This window comes from Pezoporus flaviventris, unplaced genomic scaffold, assembly GCF_033815535.1.
Source record: "Pezoporus flaviventris isolate CSIRO_AGI_PZ_B2104156 unplaced genomic scaffold, CSIRO_AGI_Pfla_v1 ptg000213l, whole genome shotgun sequence".
Lineage (NCBI taxonomy): Eukaryota > Metazoa > Chordata > Aves > Psittaciformes > Psittacidae > Pezoporus > Pezoporus flaviventris.
The window spans coordinates 3,377,971-3,401,308 of record NW_026892761.1 but is presented as its reverse complement, the minus strand read 5'-3'; the positions used below and the strand labels follow the sequence as shown (position 1 = coordinate 3,401,308).

At 51.6% G+C, this 23,338-nt stretch overlaps 1 protein-coding gene across 2 annotated transcripts; it reads right to left on the bottom strand.

Annotated features, from left to right (window-relative positions):
• Positions 1-1,847: 1,847 nt before the first annotated feature.
• GATA5 (GATA binding protein 5) lies at positions 1,848-13,308 on the bottom strand. Of its 2 annotated transcripts, none has more exons than XM_061441377.1 (7): positions 13,059-13,308; positions 11,847-12,449; positions 9,577-9,743; positions 5,598-5,723; positions 4,580-4,667; positions 3,881-3,957; positions 1,848-2,344 (listed from the first exon to the last, which is right to left on the bottom strand). In XM_061441377.1, exons 2-7 carry the CDS (start codon positions 12,364-12,366, stop codon positions 2,189-2,191), a joined length of 1,134 nt encoding a protein of 377 aa, XP_061297361.1. In that variant the 5' UTR covers positions 12,367-12,449; positions 13,059-13,308; the 3' UTR covers positions 1,848-2,188. The 2 variants fall into 2 exon arrangements, with proteins under 2 accessions (XP_061297361.1, XP_061297360.1); XM_061441376.1 differs by having other exon boundaries at positions 3,881-4,005; positions 13,059-13,306.
• Between the last annotated feature and the right edge of the window lie 10,030 nt (positions 13,309-23,338).

Sequence of the window (23,338 nt, the reverse complement as noted above, 5' to 3'; positions counted from 1 at the left end):
GCCATCGTCCATAGAAATCATCTTGCCATGACTTGTGTTGTGCTGCCTTTACATTGCCTGCAAAGCCTGGGGTTTGGGGAGCTGCCTGGGAGCATTGCTCATGCTGCATCCAGGGCTCCTGCTCCCTCCTGCCCGCCCCTGTCCTGACACCTCATCCTGGGTGCCTGCAGGTCGCTTGAGCCCAGGCCACATCACCCATTTCCCTGACTCCCAGAGGCACCATTTGGGCTGGATTTGGGGGTGGTGGCACCACGGTAGCCCGGTGCTGCTGCCTTATCTGCTGCACCACTGTGCCCGGCTCTGTTTGGATGTTGGCAGGCCAGAGAGTGGAAAAACAAATGGTGGAGACGTGGATCCTTGGTGAGAGCCCAGCCGTGCAAACACGGTGTGCCCAGCACTGGAGGGATGCCCCTCCTTAACACCCTGGCACTGGAGGCTGGTGTGATGAAAGGTGCTGATGAAGCTTTGGAGGCACAAGAAATACTCTTCCAAAACAGTTTTCATCTATGAGCTTTGATAAAAGGGTGGCTTAACCCCCCCCATGCTCACATAGGGGTATTTTGGAGGACCAGGGGGGCTGGAACTAGATGATCTTAAGGTCCTTTCCAACCCTAGTGACTCTACAATGCTATGATCAGCCTATGAGCTATGGCAGCACTGAAAGGAACCAATGCTCCCCAGCGCCTGGAGCAAGTCTTTCTCCAGCAGGGGTTGCATATTGGAAAGCATCGCCCTCCATCTCAGCCGAGTCGTGACTTGATGTCATATTCACTCTCCCTGATCATCTTTAGCCTGTTGTTTATAATGAAAATCAAGCGATCCATCTCCTCTGACAAGAGGAAGAGTTGCTCCAGGAAGCCCTGGACAGGTCAACATCTATATTAAGGAGCTATTACTTGACAGCTTCCTGGCCACAAATAGCCATCGAGCCAGGCTGGGGGTTTGATTTAGAAATAACAAAGCAGGCCATAGAAGTAACTTCATGACCTTGTTCCCCCTTCATTTCCCACCGATCTCCCCTCCTTGATATGGCCTAGGGTCCCCAAGCTCCTTTGGTGCTTCAGGGCCCCCTTGCATCCCCCCAGCAGATCATATCTCCCCATTGCCCACCTCACCAGGACAGCTCCAAGAAGCTGTAGCAACACCCTGTTGCCAGCTTTTGGAGGTTTCATGTGGGGTTTGCATCACTGATGATCTTTTGCTACAGATTAGATCCAAGAAATTATTTTCTACTTGGCTTTTATTAAAACAATTCCTAAGGAATCTCTGCCTTGCGTGGAAATCCTTGATTCAAAACCTCCCCAAAACTGGATGCAAACAAATAAGCCTCCAATGCATCCCTTATTTTTCAATCCCTCTAACTTTTGGAGGCCTAACTTCTGATTGTCTACTGCCCAGAGTTGGCAGTATGAAAACCAATCAGGAAATAGAAAAGAAAAAGAGCATTTTGGTATTCTTTTATTATTGGGAGGTTTTCACCTTTTTTGTCACGTGGTTTGCCTAAAATAATGATCAAAAAACTCCTCCTTTGGAGCTGGAAAGGGAAGAGCAGTGTGCTTACTTCATGTGGGACGCATGAGCTCAGTGTTGATACGTTGAACGCTTCAGAAGCTAAAACTCTATAGAGATGATCCTTTTTAATATAAAACAGTAAATGTTTAAAACAACCGTTGCTGCTTTTTTTTCCTCTCTTCCTGTTGTGGCCAATGAAACATAAGGGAGGCCACAGAGTTTACATTTTAATAAAATTAAGTTATTTGGTGCCACGTTATCACAGTCTTTATTGGAAAGCTGAATAAATTGCACACAGAGGAGTCATAGGAGGGAGAAATCACTGCGAATAAACATAGATTCTGGGATGCATTTATTTGCTGGTTTCATCTCAAAGGAGGAAAGGCTTTTCCCCAGGAAAACAGAGGCAGCTCCGGGGCTCCGGCCTCGGAGAGGCAACCCTGCGTTGCTCCAGCTGAGGATGAGACTTTTAGGGAGCTGGTGCCACAGCGGGGCCATCCCGGCCCCATCCAGCCAATGTTTTCCATGCGCATCCTCCAAGAGAAACTCGTCCTGCAGCCGTGGCTGGGCACCCCGCAGTCCCAAAGCGCTGGGGCAGCACATCCTGCCCATCATCCATCTGCAGGGCCAGCCAAAAACGTTGGTCCTGAGGGGTTCTGCTGGAGCCTGGGGGTTTCTAGGCGAGCGCCAGGGCGCACCAGGAGTCCTGCCGGAGCGGCACGCTCAGCCCTGGCTGCGGGGCCATGCTGCTGGGGGAGAAGGTGTAGTCCTCGGGCTCAAATTTGAACTCGCCGTGGCCACCGGCCAGTGCCTCGTCTGACTGGCTCTGCGCCTGCCCGGGAGGGAAGCAGAGAGTCATTAGAGAGCCTGTTATTAGCCCAAGGGTCACTCTCCCCCTTGTTGCAACGTGGTGGTAGGACTAGGATGGATTTTGAACAGGGTGGGTTATCCCTGAGGATGGATTATGAACAGGGTGGGTTATCCCTGAGGATGGATTATGAACAGGGTGGGTTATCCCTGAGGATGGATTATGAACAGGGTGGGTTATCCCTGAGGATGGATTATGAACAGGGTGGGTTATCCCTGAGGATGGATTATGAACAAGGCGGGTTATCCCTTAGAATGGATTATGAACAGATTGAGTTATCGCTGAGGATGGATTATGAACAGATTGAGTTATCCCTGAGGATGGATTATGAACAGGGTGGGTTATCCCTGAGGATGGATTATGAACAAGGTGGGTTATCCCTGAGGATGGATTATGAACAAGGTGGGTTATCCCTGAGGATGGACTGTGAACAGGGTGGATTATCCTTGAGGATGGATTGTGAACAGGGTGGTTTATTCCTGAGGATGGATTATGAGCAAGGTAGGTTATCCCTGAGGATGGACTGTGAACAGGGTGGATTATCCTTGAGGATGGATTGTGAACAGGGTGGTTTATTCCTGAGGATGGATTATGAGCAAGGTAGGCTATCCCTGATGCTACTGCTTCCCTTACGAGGAGCCAGGCAGGTAGGATGCTCCATCCCCAGCAATCCTGAAGGTCAAACAGGGAGAAAGCATCCCAGGGCCCATCTGCATTTAGTTATTGACTAAGCACATCCAGTTTGGGGATCTCTAGGCACGTGTATATTTTTTAAGAGCACAGCACGAATCAGATTTATCAGTTTCAGCCAAGAATGCGCCTATCTCATATGGTGCAAATGGCTGAGCTTCCTCTCCATGCACCCAGGTCCAGCTTGGGGAGGGCTTAGACCCAGCAAAAAGATAGTGCTGGGTCACAAAATTTTGATGTGTGGGTTGATTTAGAGCCATTTTTAACTCTGCCAAGACAAAAGAGCAACCCGCCCCAAAGAATTCCTTGGGGCACAAGCACAGCCTTGCAGTCTGGGGTCTCTGACAGCATTACAGCTCTGTGAGCACCGAGCACCTCAGGGCTATAAACTCCAGATAATGTACGCCCAGGGAGCCTTTTCATGAGGGCTGCAGACGTTTCCACCCTGACCTGATCCCACCAACTCAACAGAGTTGTAACTTCCAGGATTTCATAGCAGGAGATTAGAATTAAATCCTGCTCTGCACCAAAACTGGTTCATCACTGATTGCCTCTAGCAGCAGGGTTTGGACCTCCCAGTTCCCCACCGCAAAACGGAAGAGCTGATGTGAAGCCAACAGCCTGGAGCCCTTCCTGGTCTGCAATGTCTTGGCTCACACTCCCTGCTTTCCTCAGTCTGAGGCAGTCCATCAGGCTGGTGGCCCCAGATGCAATGAACTAATTGCTTAGCCTCATCAAGGCTCCCCAGGTCAATGACTACTGAGGTGTGTGGAGCACCCACCCCAGCAGGCCATGGCCTCTCTGCCTTACCTGGGACACTGACACCATGGTTTGTCCGGGATACTGCGAGGATGCGCTGGGCTCTGACTTTAAAGTGACCGTGCTGTCTGAGTTCGTAATGGAAGAAGGGGAGTTAGTGGCCGAAGTCGTAGACCCTGGAAAACAATCAATTCAGGACAGTGAAGCAACAGAGGTGCAAATCTGCTCTTAAGAAATTTGTATTTTAATGGCTACCACCACATCTCATGGCACGACTGCTCTGTTCTCTTTCTCCACCACATCGCTGTCAGGGTAAGGCTTTGTATTTGGCTGCCAAGATGCTGATGGAGGAAGAGGAGCAGCATCCTTCCGCAGCCTGGCAGTGCTGATCCTGGCACAGGCCAAATGGGCTAATGTTGAATGCATGGTGATACCTTCCTTTTAACTCCTTAATACACTATTCCCAACCCTGTTTTTTCCCATTACTCAATTAAGCCCAGATCTGTGTGAACAAAACACTGCTGGACTGGAGCTGGGTGTCCACAGCACAGAAGAACCTTGGAGGAGTATGACAGCAGTGAGATTTACCACCCTGCCTCCTCCTTCCATGTGAGGTCTATGCACAAATACAGGCCCTCTATCTAAATAAAAATCAGAACATTATTTTCTAATTATCATAATTTCCTGCAGAAGACATGTTGAGGTGAATCATGCTCCAAGCCCCCCCAATGGATCGTAGCAGCACTGTACCTGTTGAGGTTTTGCCTTTGGTAATGTTCTTAGGCTTCCTTTTCCTCGTCTGGATGCTTTCCTTTTTCATGGCCAGAGGTCGTGGTACCTTGACATTCATAAAGTTTAGAATCATTAATATTGCATTTTACTAAGCTCCTTCCCACACGTGTTGCTCCCCTATTTATGTCCCGTAGCTCATGCAAAGCACCTAAAGTCCTTGTCCTTCACTAAGTTGCTATTTTTCTCTGCAACAGGCCTTGGCTGGAAGATGTATAAGGCTAACAGTTACGGCTTTCCCACAAATTCTGTTTTTTCCTTTATTTCCTATTTTCCTTTTTCTGATTTATTAGTGACCTTTATGACAGAGCCCTATTAAATTACACTGACAAACTGAGAGCCTACTTGGCTCAAAGGGAACAGTCATGGAATAAAGAGACTTTAACCTTTATGGCAGAAGTTTGAAGAGGCCTGTATGGAGGGATGGTGGCTGTATGGAGCGATGGAGCCCTGGTGAGCTTGCTTTTCTAAAGAATCATAGAATCACAGATTGGCTTGGATTGGAAGGGACCTTAAGCTCACCCAGTTCCAACCCCTGCCACGGGCAGGGACACCTTCCACTAGAGCAGCTTGCTCCAAGCCCCTGTGTCCAACCTGGCCTTGAACACTGCCAGGGATGGGGCAGCCACAGCTTCTCTGGGCACCCTGTGCCAGCGCCTCAGCACCCTCACAGGGAAGAGCTTCTGCCTTTTTATTATGTTTTGGGAAGTAACTTGACAAACAACTTAATGAAGAGCCACCCAGTGCCAGAAATCTCTCCTCTATGGAGGCACCTCCTGAGAATGCTCCAATACCCCCTTAGCCTTACTCTGGAGAGCCTCAGTAGACTGAGCTTTTAACCGGTCTAGGAGACAAGACTGGGTTATGGCTCTTCTGGGTCCAGTCTAGCAGCTGGTCCCTCCAGACCTGATATCCTGGTCCTACTATGCAGTGATCCCAGCACCCAAAGGGTCCCTCCCATTTCGGACGTGCTTCTCACCCCATGGAGCTTCATGTACAACCCGCAGGCATTGCAGACGGGCTCCCCTTCGGCGTTCCTTCTCCAGAGGGTGGTATTGGTTGTGTGGCAGTTAGTGCAACATAGGCCAGCACGTCTAGATGAAGACTTAAAAACAAGCAAACACACACATGAATGCACACATAGGAATGATTAATTGGGAAGTTTCCTTTCATATAAACCCTACAATTACACCACTTTCCTGGAAAATGTGAAGCACACGCAATAGGGAAATGCAGATCAAAGAAATTTCATTCAAATGAGATCACTCCAATTTGCAAGTTCTTTTTTTCCTATTGAGCTAGGTAAACCTGGCAAATATCCTTGCAACTCTTTCCACAAACTTCCAACAGATCTGCTGGAAGTGTTCAGGACTCCAAGCACAGAGAACTTCCCTCCCGGAAATCCACTCAGATGGGGAAAGAGAAGGAAAATGCCAAGCAGGCTTTAAGTGCACAAAGAAAACTACTCATGTTTTAAGTGAACTCTTCTTGTTTTCTGCACTCAGAACTACCGCTAAAGTTAGCAACATCCCAATTCATCTCTGGTTTAGGACAACTGGAATCAATTGGCGGCACTGAGCAGAACCAAACTGAACTGGCCCATGATGGTACCAGGGAGGTTATTCTCTGCACGTCTCACAGATAATCTGTGCCTTTACATGCTGCAAACACCCTTCCCGTGCAACCATTAATTTATGACCTATTTTGTGAGCGCAGTGATTGCTGGCTCTGAACGTTAGTGCTTCAAAAGGGAGAAGGAAAGTATTCTGGCAGAAGCAGCGAACTCCTTTCTGACAACAGTGCTCCACGCCACTGGAAAATTCACAAGTGCCTATACAGACGTGTCAGCTCAATAGGCATTTCATCTGAAAGACTCAGCACTAGGTATGGAAACTAATTTAATAAAAGACTTCACTAAATATAAGGTATCAGTGACATGAGTGGTGTCACAGCCTCCCCACACTCAGGTGTTTGAACATGTTCTTCAGCCTTGAGGAAAATCACTTTGATTCCACTCGACGGCAGACGATCCGTGATGCAGGCAATAAAGAACTCCCTGTTTGTTTATTCTTCCATTATTGCTCGACATCAGGACTGAGCAATAGAACGAATGAGGTGGGAAGAGGGGGAATAAAACCGAAATGTTTTTACAAGGTTAGCAGCCAAATAAAGATCAGCTTTGAGGTTCAAGAGACACAACTGACGTGCCCAAGCTTTGATTCACTCAGCAGAGGTCTCAGCAGCCGTTTGCTAATAATGATACTGTTTTGGGTATTATTTAGCCTTCAAGAAATAACCAAGCAAAAATTACAATACACCGAGGTGTGAGCTGGCAAGCCTGGCACAGAGGAGGGGACAGCAATCCTTGTGCCTACTATGGGACATGGGGTCACAACCATGTTCCTTAAAGTCTTTCAGCTGCCGGAGATGTGTCCTTCGTCCCTGCAACTAGGAAGGACCTCAGCTCCTATGGGAGCCTGGAGAGATGCCAAGCACCTGAGGGGTGCAAGAGCTCTGAGGTCCAGCTCCTGCCATGGATGAGGAGGGGAACGTGGAGGCACTCAGCCCTGGGGTAATTGTGCCCGGTGTGGGCTGGTGAGGTCTGTCATCGCCTGTGGATACAGAAAGGCCAACCAAACCCTTTGGAAAGCCCCAAGATTTCTGGGTCACTGCAGGTTCCTGGAAAGGAGGGGCACACTGTTCCTGTTTCAAACAACACCTTGTCCATGGCTTGCACATGAGGTGGCAACAAATGGGATGCACCAAGGAACTTTGGCTAGGGAAGGTCCCGCCTAAAATAAAGCGCTGCTTCCATCCTCCCCTACAATAAATCCTTTCTGCTGAAAAGCCCATAGTGCTCTGAACCCAGACAAAGACTGGAGCAGAAGGGATGCTATGCAGGGGACGTTGCCTTTATCTCAAAAGAAGAAGCAGGAAATCAACTGGAAAGGACACTGCCATTGCTCGCCCTCTGCCACGCACAAGCAGGCTGAGCAGCACTGAGCTGCAGGACATCATTCCCGCAGCATTATTTGGGCTACGTTGTGTTCTCCACAGCTTTCAGTGGGACTTTGCTTTGTGGCAACAGAACTCGGAATAACTCCTAGTGCAGCATCTACTACAGAACAAAGGTCATCCCCTAAAGAACAAAAGTGACTATTTCCCCTTCCCGAGTCTGTGAAAGAGCCAATTTCACCATTCCTAGAGCAGCAGTGACACTGCTTTGTTCCCACCCAGACCTCGGACCTTGAGGCTGTGAGCACAGAACACATTCCCCACCATGGAAATCATCCAGGGGAAGAAACAACCCAAGCCATGGAGGTGCAGGTTGCTCCCTTTGCAGGGTATGTCTGGCACACACGTCCATCATCAATAGATTCCCCTTCTTCTGATGGGGCACAACCTGCGACACAACAATTCAAACCCTTGGGAAAATCCAAGATTTTTAAACGTTTTGTTCCAAAGTGAGGATGGAAAATCAAAATTGCAGCTCCTTTTCTAATCCATACAACAAAATCCCCGCAAGTATTTAAATCTACTGAGGTTTCCCCTGGATAAGAATCATCGCTTTCATTCGGGTTTTATCATCATTAAATTGATTGTAAAAATAATGCTAAAATAATAATAAAATAATAATAAAAAAGGTTGGAAGTGCTTTGATAATTCCAGGCAAGATTTGCTGATCCCTGGGAAACAGTTTTAACCCTGCAAAGCTGCATTTTCCACCAGAAAACTCTACTGAATATCAGTGAAACCTCTACAATTCCTCGAGGAAAAACGGTTTTAAAAAACCCTGGAAATTCACCCAGCACCACATTTGGATTTTAAATCCATCTCCAGAGTCTGAAATGTGGAGTCGGATTTAAACCGGCTTGTCCCTATGCCTCTGCGCAGGGATCGTATCTGCGCTGAAGGAATCCACAGCGTAACTCAGATCTGCAGCACAGCAGCGACCGGAGCCTACTGCTGGGGGCAGATTTAACTTCATTACGTTAAAGGAGACCAGGAGAGTTTGGTGAGAGAGGCAGATTCTGTTGGATAGTGCTAAATATTTCACAGGAATGCCTGGATTTGGATTTGAAGAACAAAATAGGACTATTTTCCATGGAGCCGACGCTCCTTTCGTTTTGCAAATCCAGAGCCACATTTCTAGGATCAAAATCAGAATAAAACATCTTGCTCAGTCCCGAGGTTTTTGTCCTCGTTTTGTTACATAGAAACCCAACAACTGTCAGGTTGCTGCTAATACTTTGTTTTGCAATGCACAAAACCAACTGTGGGAATACACCCCGAGCGAAAGCCAAAGGAGCTCCCAGCTATTCCCCAGCACGGCTCCAACAAACATCCTGTTTGTGATGACGGCTTCTGATGACAGGCTCCGAAACCAAAACTGTTACCACCAAATTTAAACATCCCAAAGTGACTCTATGTAAAAAAAAAGGAGGTGCCTTTCCTCTCTCACAATGGGATCCCAATTGGAGGAAGCTCAATATCAGATTGAGGAGAGAGGGAATTAAGGCTTTAACCTGCCGGGAAACTGGGAACTACTAAAGCCTGAATTTCTCCCTTAGGTAACTGCGTGAGGGCAGTGGGGATCTGGGCCCCTTCTGTGAACAGCCACCAACCTGCCTGGGTGAGCTCAGGATCAGCCCTGTCTCCTGTTCATTACCCTGCCCTAGACCATGTGTGCCCACATGAAGAGCTAGGAAATTATTACTATTATTATTATTATTATTATTATTGAATAAAAAGCAACGTACCCACTGTGGGATCAGAGCTGGGGGAAGCCTATAGAACCCCAAGCCACCTCTGTGCCACAACGACGGGCTTCAGCCGGTGCTGATGGTATTTTGTTCAACCAAGGGTCAAACAGACCCTAACACCAGTACAGAAACCCCAATAGCTCCTGCACCCTCTGGATGAAGCCGGGAATCTCCTTCAGAGTTTCCCCCTCTTACCAGTCTCTTCTGCGGCTTGAGTGGCCGGTTGATGCCATTCATCTTGTGGTAGAGGCCGCAGGCGTTGCACAGGTAATGCCCGGTGCCGTCCTTCCTCCAGAGCGGCGTGGACATGGCCCCACAGTTCACGCACTCACGGCCGTCTCCAGGGAACTCCTCCAGGTACTCTGGAAAGGACACCCAATGTGAGCGGGTCAGGAGCAGTCCCCACCAGACACGGTCACTGGTTGCCCATGGGGACCCTGAGGGTGAGGATCCCAAATCCTCTGTGCCCCACTGCCCCTCTGCAAGTGAAAACCCCTGCCAGGGGGGTGAGTTTATCTCCACCCTCCAAGCTCTGCACTAACCCCCTTTATTCCCTCCACATGTTTCAGTGTTTTCCTCCAAAACAGCATATCCAATCATCCCAATCCCAAAGGTTTGAATGCCGCTGAGGTCTCTCTTTGGGATGGGAAGGGGCAGGGAGCCTATCCCTGGTGCTATCCCCGAACAGAGCTGAGAAAATAAATTGGAGGGGGAGCAAAACAGGGCGATTTTCCTGATTTCCATGAAGGCGCATTGGTTGTTGGGGACGGCTGGGCTGGGAAGGGCTCGGGACTGCCCAGGGAGCAACGCGGGGCTACGGCTCCGCTCCCCTCGGGAGACCATCCCCGGCCGCCGCAGCCTCCTGGACCGGGGCTCTTCCCGACTTTTCCTTCCGAAAAGCCTCGGGAAGATGCCGCGAAGCTGCCCGCTCCGAGCACCGGCCCCAGCGCGGCTCTGCCCCGAAGGCAGCTCCGCTGCAAGCGGGAGCAAACCCGAGGGACCCCTTGATTACGAGTCGGTCTCTTCCCTCCTACTGCTTTTATCTCTTTTTTAATATAGAAATAATTATAACTAATAATATTATTACATTAAAAAATATCTGCCTCTGCCTGAAACGTTATTTACTTCCAAAGAAAAATACGCTCTTATTTTTTTTGTTTAATCTTCGATTGTATTAATGATGATCCAAAGAAAGAAAAAGGAAAATGAAGAAAAATTAAAGATGGGAAAATTGAAAATAAAAATTTAAAAAATAATTTAAAAGTTGTAATAATTCATTAAATAAATAATAATAATAAATAGTTTACGCTACTTAAGAGCCGTTTACACTATTCAAGAGCAAAAACAAACGGCGGGGAGGAGGGCGGCCCCTATTCCGTCTCCCTAACCACCAAATCCAAAGCGCACAAGGGATTTCTGTGCCATCACCTCCCTCGCAGGACCGGAGCGATCCCTTCCCGCACAGCTCAACGGATTTTCCCAAACAAAGAGAAAATCCTGGAAAGGAACCGCTCCCAAACACCTCCAGAGTTGGGATGAGGAGGGGGGAAGCGGAGCCGCGGAGGCAGCTGAGGGGGGTGGGAGGGCTCATTCCCTGCTTTAACTTTGTTCTTGGGGTAAAGATAAGAGAATTCGGTTCACCGCAGTCACGATGATAACGCGGCTGAGATTTTGAAGTGGCTTTTAAAGGACTTTGCAAACCACCGCCGGATGAGGATGTTGTAGCCCCCCCCACATCCCTCCGCCTCGGGGTTATAAACCCTGCGTACGGAGAGTCCTTTAAAATCAAGCCCCCAAACTTTATTTGCCCTGGGGGGTGGTTTAAAAGGGCTCTCCGGTGTGGATGCAAACGAATTGCAGGCAGGTTTATTGTTCAACGCCTGAGCGCGTTTCAGTGTCCCCGCAAAGGCCGCCGAGCGCTGCAGCTGCGGGCCCGGCTTGGCGAGGTCGAATTAGGAGACCGAGAGTCTGCCCAAATCTAAACTAATTTACCACAATAAATTACTTAAAAGGGAGGGAGCTATAAATCTGCCTCGCTAATTTAAACACAAGGGTAAGTATTGAAGCCCAGGCACAAAGTCGATATTGTGGGAAGGAGATATCGGGGGTGGGGGGCTATTGAACGGCCTCTGTTCCTCTGTCCTGCGGGGGAATTGCTCTCCTTTGAAACGTGGTCTTTGCCCTTCGTGTCACACAAACACCCCACCTCTGTCCAAGCTCAGCCACACGCATCCCGTGCCCGGACCATCTCTCCATCCCTGGATAAAGTCAGCCCCTTCTGTCTCTCCATCCCTGGATAAAGCCATCCCCTCCTTTCCCGTGGGGATGTCAACGGGGCAGCGCACCCCCAGGTCGGGCCGCCAACACGCCATGGGGATGGGGATAGGGATGGCTCCGACCCGGCGCCGAAAGCCGGGGAAAGACACGGCGCCCGGAGGCCAGGGTGAGGGGCGACGGCAACCTACCGAAAGTGGACCTGCGGCCGGGTAAAGCCGCCTGCCTCGTCTGCAGGCTGTGCAGCACGCTGCTCTCAAAGTGTCCGGCCGTCCAGGAAGGCGGTATCTCGGGGGTCACGTAGGCGGGGTAGGGGCTGGAGTAGGACCCGTTAACGGAGCGCACCAAGGCGTTGCCGTACTGCTCCCGGCCCCCGCCGCCCAGCAGCAGGGGCCCCTGGTAGGCGCCGTCGCGGCCCGGGGGGCTGCTGCCCGGCGGGCTGTGCGTGTAGGAGAAACCCGACGGCGGGTGAGGGCTGCCGGCGTTGAAAGCGGCGGCTTCGCCGCTGCTCTGGCCCCAACCCGCGGGGTTGCCGAGGTGGCTCTGGTGCGGCTCGCAGCCTTGCAGGTAGGGCAGCGTCTGGAGGACGGAGGGCACCCGGGTGGTGGGCACGTAGACGGGCGAGCCGGCCGACGAGTGGAGGAAGTTGCTGGAGTCATGGGAATAAGCCGACTGGCCATGGTTGGGGGCGAGAGCCAGACCCTGATACATGTTCCGTCCTCGGCGGCGACGGCGGCTGCTCAGGGCCCGGCCGGCTGCGCCCCGGCGTTGCCGCGGGGCTCACTCAGAGGAACCTGGAAAGAGGAAAAGCTGAGAGTGAGACCCCGCAAGAGCCCGGGACACCCAGCCCGGGCCCTCCCCACCCGCAGGCGCTTCCCATGGCGAAAGCGCCTCTTCCCTGCCTCAAGCGCGGGCTGTGATTTGTAGTTGTCATTATCGTTATTGTTTTCCCTTTAAACTTTCCTCTGCTCGGCTCGTCCCGCGGACGGAACTCGCAGCACAGGGCCGAGAGCAGGGGTTGAGCCACAGCGACAACCTCCGCCAACGGGCCGCAGCCCCGCGGCTCCTTACCCCCCGTCCGCCCACTTCCAAGGGGTGGGATAAAAAACCCCAAACCCACATTTTTAATGTATTTTATCCTTAAGTATTTCCTATTTTTCCGAGCCCCGGGCCTGAAGCGCTCTCGGGGCCTTGCTAGTGTGAGGCCGCCGGACCGGTTGGGAGCAGGGTACCGGCAGCTCCAGGCAGCGACTCCAGCCTGGGAACATCCCCGGTGTGTCCCACATCCACCAGCGCTGCCACTTTCTTGTTAAAAAGCGCAATAACGCTGGGGCAGGGAGGAAGGCTCCAGCCGCGGAGCACCGCAAGAGGATCCCGCCCCAGGCACCCCCTCCGGTACTCACATGGCAGCGGGCCGGGAGCGGAGCCGGGCATGGCCGGTTGGGCATGAAGCTGCGCTCAGAGCGTGCAGGGAAATCCCAGGAAAGTGGAAATAACAGCGATAATAACGACAATAGAATAAAGATCACGGGGGAGGGAGGACAAAACCCGAACCAAGCAGGAGCCCCCGGCAGACAGGGGCTGCCCTCCCCCGCTCCCTCCCGTCCACCGCCGCCGTCTCCCGTGGGTGCGTCCCTGACTGCTCCCACCGGGGAAGTGGCGGCGGCGGCCTCGGCGGCGGCTCTTTACGACGGGCCCCGGTACAGCCCGGCCCACGTGACGGCCGGCGGGATAGCCCCGGTCCCGGCCAGGATTGGGCGCCTCCCGGCAGGAGGGGGTAGGACGGGACGGGATAAGTCCCGCCGGCTCCGCTCCCGGCGGGACACACACACACACACACACACACACACACACACGCACACGCTCCCGACGGCTCCCCCTTGGCGCGGGGCCGTGGGGTCAGGATGCGGCCCCCGAGGGAGCCCCGCAGCCCCAAGCGCCCCCCCCCTCGGAAGGCCGGAGATGTCCGCCCTCCCCCTAGGGAGGGATGAGGGTGCCTCCCTCCTTTGCGGGCCCTGTTGTGTTTCTGGGGGTCGCTCCGGTACCCCGGCGGGAGGCGATGCCCCCCCCCCCCCTTCCGCCCTGGGCTGCCGGTAGAACCCGTCGAACACCTTCCGGCCGGGGGTCGCGAAGCAGAGGACGTGGCCGGGCGGTTTTCTGCTCTGAGCCATTGCTCTGGGTCCGCTTTGCGCTGCCAGGGAAGCGGGGGTCTCCAGCCTGCCCCCGGCCTGTCCTGCCTTTATCAAGCCACTCACGGCTCCATCGAAGCTGGGGCGACGCTTAGAGCTGCTGCCTCAAAGAGCAGCCCTGCAGCCCCTCACCGTCCCGTCAGGGCCGTCGGGCCCTGGGGCTGCCCCGCTCGCTGCTCCCCACTGGGAGGGGGCCAGCAGCAGCACCGCGTGCCTTGCGGCGACGGCACAAATCCTTTCCGTGCTTTGACCCTTCGGTGGGACCGCGGGAATGGGCGACAGGAGGGGAAGCAGCCCCGGGAGTCCCCGCTCAACCCGGGTAACCCGGCCGATAGAACTCCCCTCCGGTACCGGGCTCCCGACCGGCAGCCGCAGCGAGGAAATAATTTCATCAGTATCGGGTTTTGCGGGGGGATTTCTGCTCCTTTTCCTCACGGAACCGGTTTTCTCCTCCTCGGAGAAAGGGATTAAAAAACCCTTCAGCGAGTGTCACCGTCCAAGGGCGGACAGGGATTTGCCGTCGGGATCAGGCCCCTGGAGCCCTCCCGTAGCCCCGAGGTGCGGTCCAGCCCCGGCGCCCCGGGGAGCCCGTCCAGCCGCGGCTCCGCAGGGACCAGCGCTTCGGGAAGGGTGGGAAATTTCGGCTCCAAAATAAACTGGTGCAGGAATGCCAGCTATTTCCCTCAGAATAATGCAACGCAACTGGCTGGAGATGCATTTATTTGCTCGCGAAAGCGGCTAGTTTACGGCTCGCAGGGTATCCCTGTGTCGGCCTGGGAGAAGGGGGGAAAAAACCCCAAACCCGGAAAAAGAAAAAACAAAAAGTAAAATAACAATAATAATAAACAACAAAAAACCCCAAACCCACAAAAAAATTGAAAAGAAAAAGGAGCGGGAAGGGTGGAATAAAAATGGAGGAAAAATAAAGGGAAAAGCGATGTACAAAAAGAAAATAACAGCCCCGGAAGGCTCCTGCTCCGCGAGTTTTCCGTCCCCAAGGAAAACCAGCCCCAACCCTTCTGTGGCTGTGGCGGAGCCACCGCCGGAGCTTCCTTCGTTTCGTTTCGGTTGTTAAAAGCGGGGTGAAGCCGTGGGCCGGCAGGGGTTTGGCAATTTCAAGATATTCTTTGTGATTTATTCTATTTTTCACTATTTAGATGCTTGGAACTGCCAGCTCCGATCGTTCCCGGCGTTCAAATAAATGTGAAAACGTTGAAAGAAACGAGGCGCTGCTGAAATCCGAAGGGATTTACCCCGGGAGCCCGCTCATGCCTAAGGAAACCGCTGTGCGCTAAAACCTGCCCGTGGTCGTGCTGCGGGTCCGTGTTCAGACACATCCATCCAATTGTTCCATTTTCATTTGTTTTCACCAGGTTTTCAACCCACTTTCTTCCCGCGGCGGCGTTAACTCAGCTACCGGCGGTGCGGCGGCTGCCCAGCTCTCGCCTCACCGGGCAGCGCAGCCCCGAGGCCGCGGGGAGGGGCGGCGGGTTCCGCGGGCGCGGAGCAGCGCTGCGGGCAGGTGCTCTGGCAACGCGGGATCCCCGCACCACCGGCGGCGGTCGCCGTGGGACTGGTCCCGTATCCCGGGGCCCGAGCCACCCAACGGTGAGGCCACTGGATGCGGAGCCGCCGACGTGCTGCGGTTTGGGGGGTTTATAGAAGTTTGGGGTGCGCTCGGTGACAGGGAACCAGGCGGAGGGTGCGGGGTCCTTCCTCTGAGGAAGGCCCAGAGTGGGAGACGCTTCAGGTGAAGGAGGGAAGGTATCGGCGTGGCACCGGAGCCAGCAGCGATGCTCTGGCCGCAGACCCCGCACTGCGCCCTGGGAAGACCCGCCGGGGTGCGGGCACCGTCCCGCGGGGTTCCCCCAAGCGTTCCCTGCCCCACCGACGGCACCCCAGGAGCGTCACCGGGGCACAGCCGGACACCTTGCCCGGGAGCCAGCTCACGGCGAGGCTCAGGCAGACACAAACTAACACAAGCATCGGGGCAGCTGATCCCCGGATCCCACGGAGGACACCGCAGAATCTCCCTTCCAGCCCCTTCCGGAGCGGGGAAAGGCGGGGAGGCCTCCGGGAAGAGCTCGGTGTCACCCCGACGTGAGCTTTGCTGCCGGTGTTCATCCCTTGCCTGCTCACGGTTCGTTAGACGGGCTGGCTGGGACCTGGCTCTGCTCTTCCAAAGGGATAAGGCCACTGTTTTGCGGGGGTTAGGAAGGGGTCCCTGTTCCCTGCTCCCCCCGTCCGCTCAGAGCTTGGCTCCGGCGAGTCCCAGCGGGATCGGTGCTGCTCGGCACGGCTCCGCAGGGAGCCCTGACCCTCCAGGTGAGGCTCCCCGGGCAGCACAGACTGCCCGGCGCCCCGGCCCCGCGGCCCTAATCCCGCCCCGGCTGATTTGTGAGCCCTGCGCTGGGGCGTATGCGTGGGAGCGTCCAGCGCGGTCCCTGAGGGGAGCTTGAACCCCCCCTGCATGGAAAACCAAGGGGGAAAATGAAAAGTGGAGAGAGGAGGGCAGGATCCTACCCGCTCTGCTGCACCGGGCGCACCCCGAAACAGCGGGTCGGCTTCCCCCCTCGGTGAATCGGGAGGTGACGATGACCGAAATACGGCCCCTTGCCTCCCTCTGCCTCGCACGGGCTGGAGCATCCCCCCCATCCCAGGGGCTCGAAGGCGGCTCGCAGCCTGCTGCCCTCGGGGTAGCGGGGAAGCAAGCTCCGAAAGTTAGAGACCTTTATCCCCGGCTGCTCGAACTAAGGAAGAGCTGCCTGGGGATACAGCAACACCCAGGGGCTGCTTCCCCCTGCCTGGTGAGCTGTGAATGTTGAGGATGGATGGGTGGGAACCAGCAGGGTCTGCATCCCCTGATGTGCATCACCCGGTCCACATCTGTGGTCCCCATTGTCCTGTCCTCATCTATGGTCCCCATCCCCGGGTCCACATCCCTCCATCCTCCCCCCGTACCCTTCCTACCCAGTGCCTGAGGGATGAGCTGGTCCCTGTCCTGGGAATGAGCTCTGGTTTCTCCTGTGGCCCTGATCAGGCTGAGGCTTGAGCAGAAGAGAGGAGCGATGGCCACAGCCAAGGGTGGTGGAGGCCCCACTGACCAGGGGCTGTGGGCAAGGACTGAGCTGCCCCAGGCCAGCAGGAGTTTGTGCTGGAGGAGTGAGGGGATGCCAGAGGGCTGTGTTTCAAAAGGGTTAAATAAACAGCATGCTCTGCCAAAAAATATCTCCTGTTATATGCATGTGGCAGTGGCTCTCAGGAAAAGGGGGCGTCTGTGTGTGTGTAAGGACTTAAACCCTTACCCCCTCTTACCCTGTTTTCTTCCTTAGCCCGTAAGGATTTCACTGGCACGGCAAAGAAAAGGATCCCAGAGATCTGTTGCCTGCTGTACAGACTCAACCATTCCTTCAGCCACTCACAAACCAACAACAGCTACAAAAATCACCCTTTCTTCAACATCTAGAGGGTACAAAATGTGGAGTGCGGTGTGTGCCCCCGTAAAATGGGTGCTGGGAGCACCCCGTAAGGGATAAACTACCTCCTTCTTTGCAGATGGGCAAACTCTGGTCTCCAGATTCATTTGATGCAGGGGTTCTGGGGGTTCCAAGTTTTCCCCAAGCCCAGAGGACAAGGATGTGCAGCCCCAGGAGGGGTTCAGCATCTTGCATGGGGTGAAGATCTGACCCCACTTGGGAAGTTCTCCAGGAGTTTTGCCATGGGCTGGAGCAGCGGGTGACTCAGGTTCCAGCCGTGTTGGAACAATGGGGACGCACTGTGTATACAATTCCTTGTGCGTGTAAATGCTTGTGGGGCTGAAGCCCGAGGGTACAAAGAGCTGCAGTGAGAGGCAAAAACCTTCTGCAGTGTGAAATGGAAACTATTTCCCTGGATAAACTCATGCCTGGGTGTGCTGAGCTGGTGGGGTGATGGTGGCAATGCCAGCATGGTCCTGGCAGAGGCCAGCGAGCAAAGAGCTCTGATATGAAACCACTTAGAGACCCTTTCCAGGTATGTTTCCACCACGCTCCCACTGCCATTCCAGGCAATAAATGGGGAAAGAAGAAGGGGAAAAAAGAGGCTATTTTGGTATATTAACCTCCTTGTGGCCAGGTGAAAGGTTAAATTCACATGATTCATTGGCGGCTGAGAGACAGCACTTTGTTGCTAGGATTTTGGGGAATGCGGAGGGCTCCAGCTAAGGAGTCTCGCTAATCTTTAAGGGAGGGAGCCAGGCTCCTGTCTGACGGCTGCAGGCCCAGCAGCTCTGTGTTTCATTTCAGACTGTCACTCTCCTATCTCTCAGCTCACTCCCAGCTCCAGCTTGCTGCCAGATCTTGGGAACTGTTAACTCAGACAAATTTATAGATGGAAAAAGAACAGTTAGCCATTGTTCCTGGGGTGGGGGAGGGAGGAAAGTGAGGAGCTTCGGCCACCAAAGCCATGATGTAACCTGGTTGTTGCTCGGTGCAAAGGATCTTGCCCTTCCCATGCCAGGGAAGGAAACCGGGACCATTATGTTACCGCTAAACGTTGGGAGATGGGACGCTGGTGCCTGAGTCACTTGGAAACCTTTGTGGAGTGTTCCCATAAAGTGGAATCTCCCGGCTGGACATCTCTAGGGTATGAGCTCATTTCTTCATTTCAAGTCCCATGATACTGGGTGTTTTTCCTTACAGCTTCAGGCTGAGGAGTCTCGAGATCTAATAACAGCAGTGTTCTCATAAACAGTGCCTCGCTATGTAGGCTGCTGGGAAGAAACTGGGAATGGGGAGATCTCACAGATTAGAAAAGAAAAACCCAAGTATGGAGACCCTCAGATTCATTATTCTTTAGGAGTTCCATCAGTTTCAGGAAGCATTACGGGCTTCATCTACCTGGGAGAAAAGTGGGAGACCAAGAAGTTGTTGTCCCTGCTTCCCTGTTGGATACTCTTCCAACCAGCCTTCTTGGCGGAAAGACTTTAAAACCCATATCTGGAAAATGAGAGAGCACTCACTCACCCAAGTGTTTGGTTTATAGCTTTTGGATGGTCTATGGCTCCTGAACATGGGTCTCTTTGTTTTGGAGGTATGTCTTCCAAAATAATCCAAAGAATAGAGATGCATGTAGCTTCAAGACAGGAGGAACCTGCATCACAGTGGGATAAAGCAGCTGAGGTTTTTATAGCTGCTCTGAATCCAGATCCCCATTTTTTTTACCATTACATGTGTGTACAGAGTATGGAGGTGAGAAATTCTGGATTTAAAACACACATAGTAACATGTCAAGCACTGAGCAAATCCAACCACTTGAGAATCTGGCTGTATGGAAGATGGTTTCTTCTTCCAAGGTCTTAAAAGTTGCAAAAGTCTGTTCATTTTTTAACCAGGAGACTGCATGGATTTGTTTCTGAAGGCCCAAAAGGCAGCATGGTCCCAAACCATGACTCTCCCCCATTTTACTTCCTGGAGCTTTAATAAACTCCACAGGGACAGGGACAGATTTTCCCATTCTATAAAGTTTCTGCCCAAAGTCTGCTGCAATATTAATGCTCTTTGTCTGCTTAATTTTGGTATCTGTAACTAGAAGCACTTCTTTTTTCCCCATTGCAGGCTTGGTGTGAAGTTATTGAGTCGAAACTCCAGCATTACACAGATATGCGCTTCTAAATACAGGTCTGAATTTCTTTCTGGTGGAAGTCTTCCACTGAAGTTAACACAGATGCCCTAGGGATGAATTTGGAGCACTACCTGCATTATTGGCTAATTTTCATTTTGCACCTCTCTCATGTATTTTATGTGTCTAAAAATAATCTTCCACGAGGGAGAAATGGCTTCTATGACTTCTCTTAAGAAAGGTACCAAAGGATGTGACAAATGAATGCTGCAGTCTTTCCTAGCTACTTGAACTAAATTTAATGTTCCCTGCATTGCTTTGCTACGCTTAATTTTAATACCCCTATGCCCAATATTTTTCCTGCCTTTGCTCAGGCTGGGTTTTCTTTTCACAGCTTCTCAGCCTCATCTGTACTGCCTTGGTTTGGGTCAGCAAATCTCCATCTTACAGACCTCCCCTTTCCACTTCTCCGTCTCTTCGGCTGCATCTCTGACCTCTCCTAGCCTCATTTTTCACCTTCTCAGCAACCTCTCGGCCCTCGCTGCCTGCATTTTTCATCTGCTTTGGCATGAAAACATGGCTCCAATTAGTTGGGAAGGCAGGATGGAGAGGGAGAGGTGGAGAGGCAGCTGGTTTGGCCAGAGTGGGAAGCGAAGCCTTTCTCTCTCTGGGCACCCCAAGAGATGCGGTGTCTCTCACGGATGGATGCTCTGGAGGCTGGGAGAAGGAGAGGAGAGCTTTTTCCTGCTTCTTCAGACTTGGAAATACAAAGTTAAGCCAGAGCCTGGGCTTTGCACCACGTGAGTTTTAGCACTGTAGCTGGTACTACCCAGCTGCTTTCCCCTAACACAGTGGAAATCTACTAGGCCTATGGTCAAAGCAGCACCCGGGGGAGGACGTGGCAATGGGCCACTTGCAATCTCCTGCTCCCGCTTGAGATTTCGCAGAAACAGGCTGAGCAAAGCCATGTGTTACAGAAACCACTGGAATGATTTTATGCGAGCAAAGATATGCAGAAGCAGAAGTCCTGGCAAGCCTGAATTCAGTTCCCCATGGAAGGGAAGAGAATTACGAGCGTGTATATCCCATCTGACTGTACCCAGGCCAATCTCTAGGTAGAGTTTAGCCATTGTCCAGCTTTTCCAAACCTTCAGCCCCACATCTGGTCAGCTGGCCCCTTCCCACAGCCCAAATGTTGTGGTCTTCCTTTCAGGGGACGTTGGCCAATCTGCATACAATCGGTGCTGTGGGTTGAAGCTGAGGTCACCATTGAAATCGTGTGTTTCCAGGAGCTGTTTGACCAAATGGAATTTGCAGAGCAGGACAGTTACTGACAGGGCTGACAAAAGTGATGCTCCAATGATTTACAGTCCAGGTGTGTTGTCAGAGCAAGATATTTACCCGAGATCCCAAGAACTGTTAAAATTTAATCCCTAGAGACCTTCCCTGGCTTTCCTGCAGTGTCTTGAAGGGTTGCACCTCCTGGACCATTTGAAGTCACCATGCAAATAGCCCAGAGTTTAGGAACTTCCAGGGGAAATATGAGCAGATACAATGATTTAAAATGGTTTTAACGGGTATAAAATTGGAGAGGTGAACAGATACACGATGCCCTTCCTCTTATCCCAAATGTGCAGCTCCCCACAATAAACCTCTTTGAATGTATACACATTAGTCAGGATTATCTCTGAGTGTCTAGTGGGCTAAGAATATGGATCCTGGAGACGTCAGCAGGAGAATTCATTAGAGGAGATGGCAAGTGCTTGGAAATGGGAAATGTATTCTCTTATAAACACAGTCTGCACTGGGGCTGACCTTAAGGCTGAACAGAATTGGCTGGAGAGACGGGGAAGGCAGGGAAGGAAAACAATGTTCATACGCAACCGTCTCCATTTTTTGGTAACAAAACTCATTATCGAGGATTCTGTGACTTCTCTTGATGTACCAAACGAAGGGAACTCTCACCCTGAAAACAGACCAATGAAAAGGGAGTATCAAATCAGCCCCAGCTTATTCTTTCTGGGTGAGACAGATTTCATAGGATTTGGGGTACATGATGTGACTCCAGGAGGGATTCCCCCTCTGCTAATGTGCTGGAGCTTCCTCATGACCAAAGCATTACCCAGTTCTTCTCCCACAAACCAGCTTATTTGTTTGTGTCTCTTAAATCTTACCGACCATTTCAACTCTGCAATACCAGAGTCCATGTATTTGGATGAATTCTGGTATTTGAAGTGAAAAGATGCTGGTTTTAAAGCTGCTCTGTCCATGCATGGGCACACATGTGCACTGTTTCCCTGTTATTACTGCCTCTCCTTGCTCTCTTATTTGCTTACTGGAGCTAGCACTGAGTATGAAAGGAACTCAGCAAGCCAACACCGACTCCTACCTCATATCTATTAGCTGTAAATTACTTTAACATGAGTGACATCACACTTGACTCTTGGTAAAACAGTGTTAAGTTAGTGGGTAATAAAACAGCTTGACACTAATGATGGGTTCTGCGTGATAAATTACTGTCAGTGATCAGATAAGGGTTCTTGAGACTAACCTTGAACTAAATCTATTCTGTTGCTACATCTCGTGCGCAGTGTTCCACTTCTTGCCGTGGGGATTAAGGGCTCAGAGCCCAATCCTGCACCGTGCCCAGAGGCTAAAGGGATGTTTTGTATGTAGGAGCATTTCCAGAAGTGGCTTCCAAGCATCAGGCTGCTCCCACGAGTGGAGCAAGGAGGGTTTGGCCCTAACCTTGGGAGCAGCTGTCCAGTTATGCAGGCCTCATGGCCAGTCTTTCAGATGCAGGAAGAGTTTCCAGCAGTGACTTAAGTATCCAAATCTCCAGTATTATTCATTTTCATAACAGCATTACACAGCCAAGGGGTGGGCATTGAAAGTTTCTTCGTATTTAATAGAATGGATTTCATTACTGGCTATTTGACCGACACATTTCATCTATCCTACAAACCATAGGCATCAATGACCTCAGTAAGAACAGAAGATGCTCGGCAGCTGGCAGGATCAGGCCCTCATTCAAAGAACTTGTTTTACTTGCAAAACCTGGGGGGAAAGCCTTATACCCAAGAGCTGGGAGCTGGCCAAAGTCAATGTAGTGCATGAGATTTTGAATGGTTTTTGCATGTATTTTCTTTGGAATCTAACCAGGGTGCTGCTTAGAAAAGGCTTCACAAATTGTTTTACATTGTTATTATTATTTGAGGCTCCATTTCCATTTATCATTCAGGTAACATGCTTGGGAGATATTTTTTTATACTTCTTGTATAAACCATTGTATTAAAACATTTACCATCATTCAATTTCATGCCTAATCACTGTTGTCCTGGCCTGTTTATTACAACTGGTCTAACCCTGGCATACTTGTGTGTTATAAATGGCTTCAATGAAGAGAAGTTTTCACTGTGTTCATCCAGATACCTCATTCATCTGAGATTATGACAGACCTCATATTAAGATGCACTGGTTTTAATGCAAGTCATAATTAATTTATCATTCTAGAAAGTCCGCAGAGACAGAAGAGCCCTTGAGAGAGAAGTGTCACAGAGAGGACTGTAGGGAGAATAGCTGGTTATGGCTGGGTCTTCCAAGGAACAGGGATTGCTGAACTGTGGACACTGCACCAGTGATGCAGTTAACACGCTCCTGGTCCCAGTTCTTTGCTGAAATGCAAAGTATTTATTGGTCCTTCCAACTGCAGTGAAGTAATGAAGAGACCAGAGACACCATTTACATTGAAGTATTAATCAATCCCTGTATTAATACAAGGTTAATGCCCTGTTTATGGTGGAAGAATGGTTAGTTCTCCATGAAGAACAATCTTGAGGATGGAGATGAGAACTGGGCTGTGGCCATGCCCATGGTCCCTACACTCAGGGCAGGAC

Coding starts and splice junctions, on each gene's coding strand:
- GATA5 (XM_061441376.1), bottom strand. CDS start 12,366: ATGTATCAGGGTCTGGCTCTCGCCCCCAACCATGGCCAGTCGGCTTAT. Junction 9,744..11,846: donor CGGCCGCAGGTCCACTTTCG/GTAGGTTGCCGT, acceptor TGTCCTTTCCAG/AGTACCTGGAGGAGTTCCCT. Junction 4,668..5,597: donor TGTACATGAAGCTCCATGGG/GTGAGAAGCACG, acceptor ATGAATGTCAAG/GTACCACGACCTCTGGCCAT.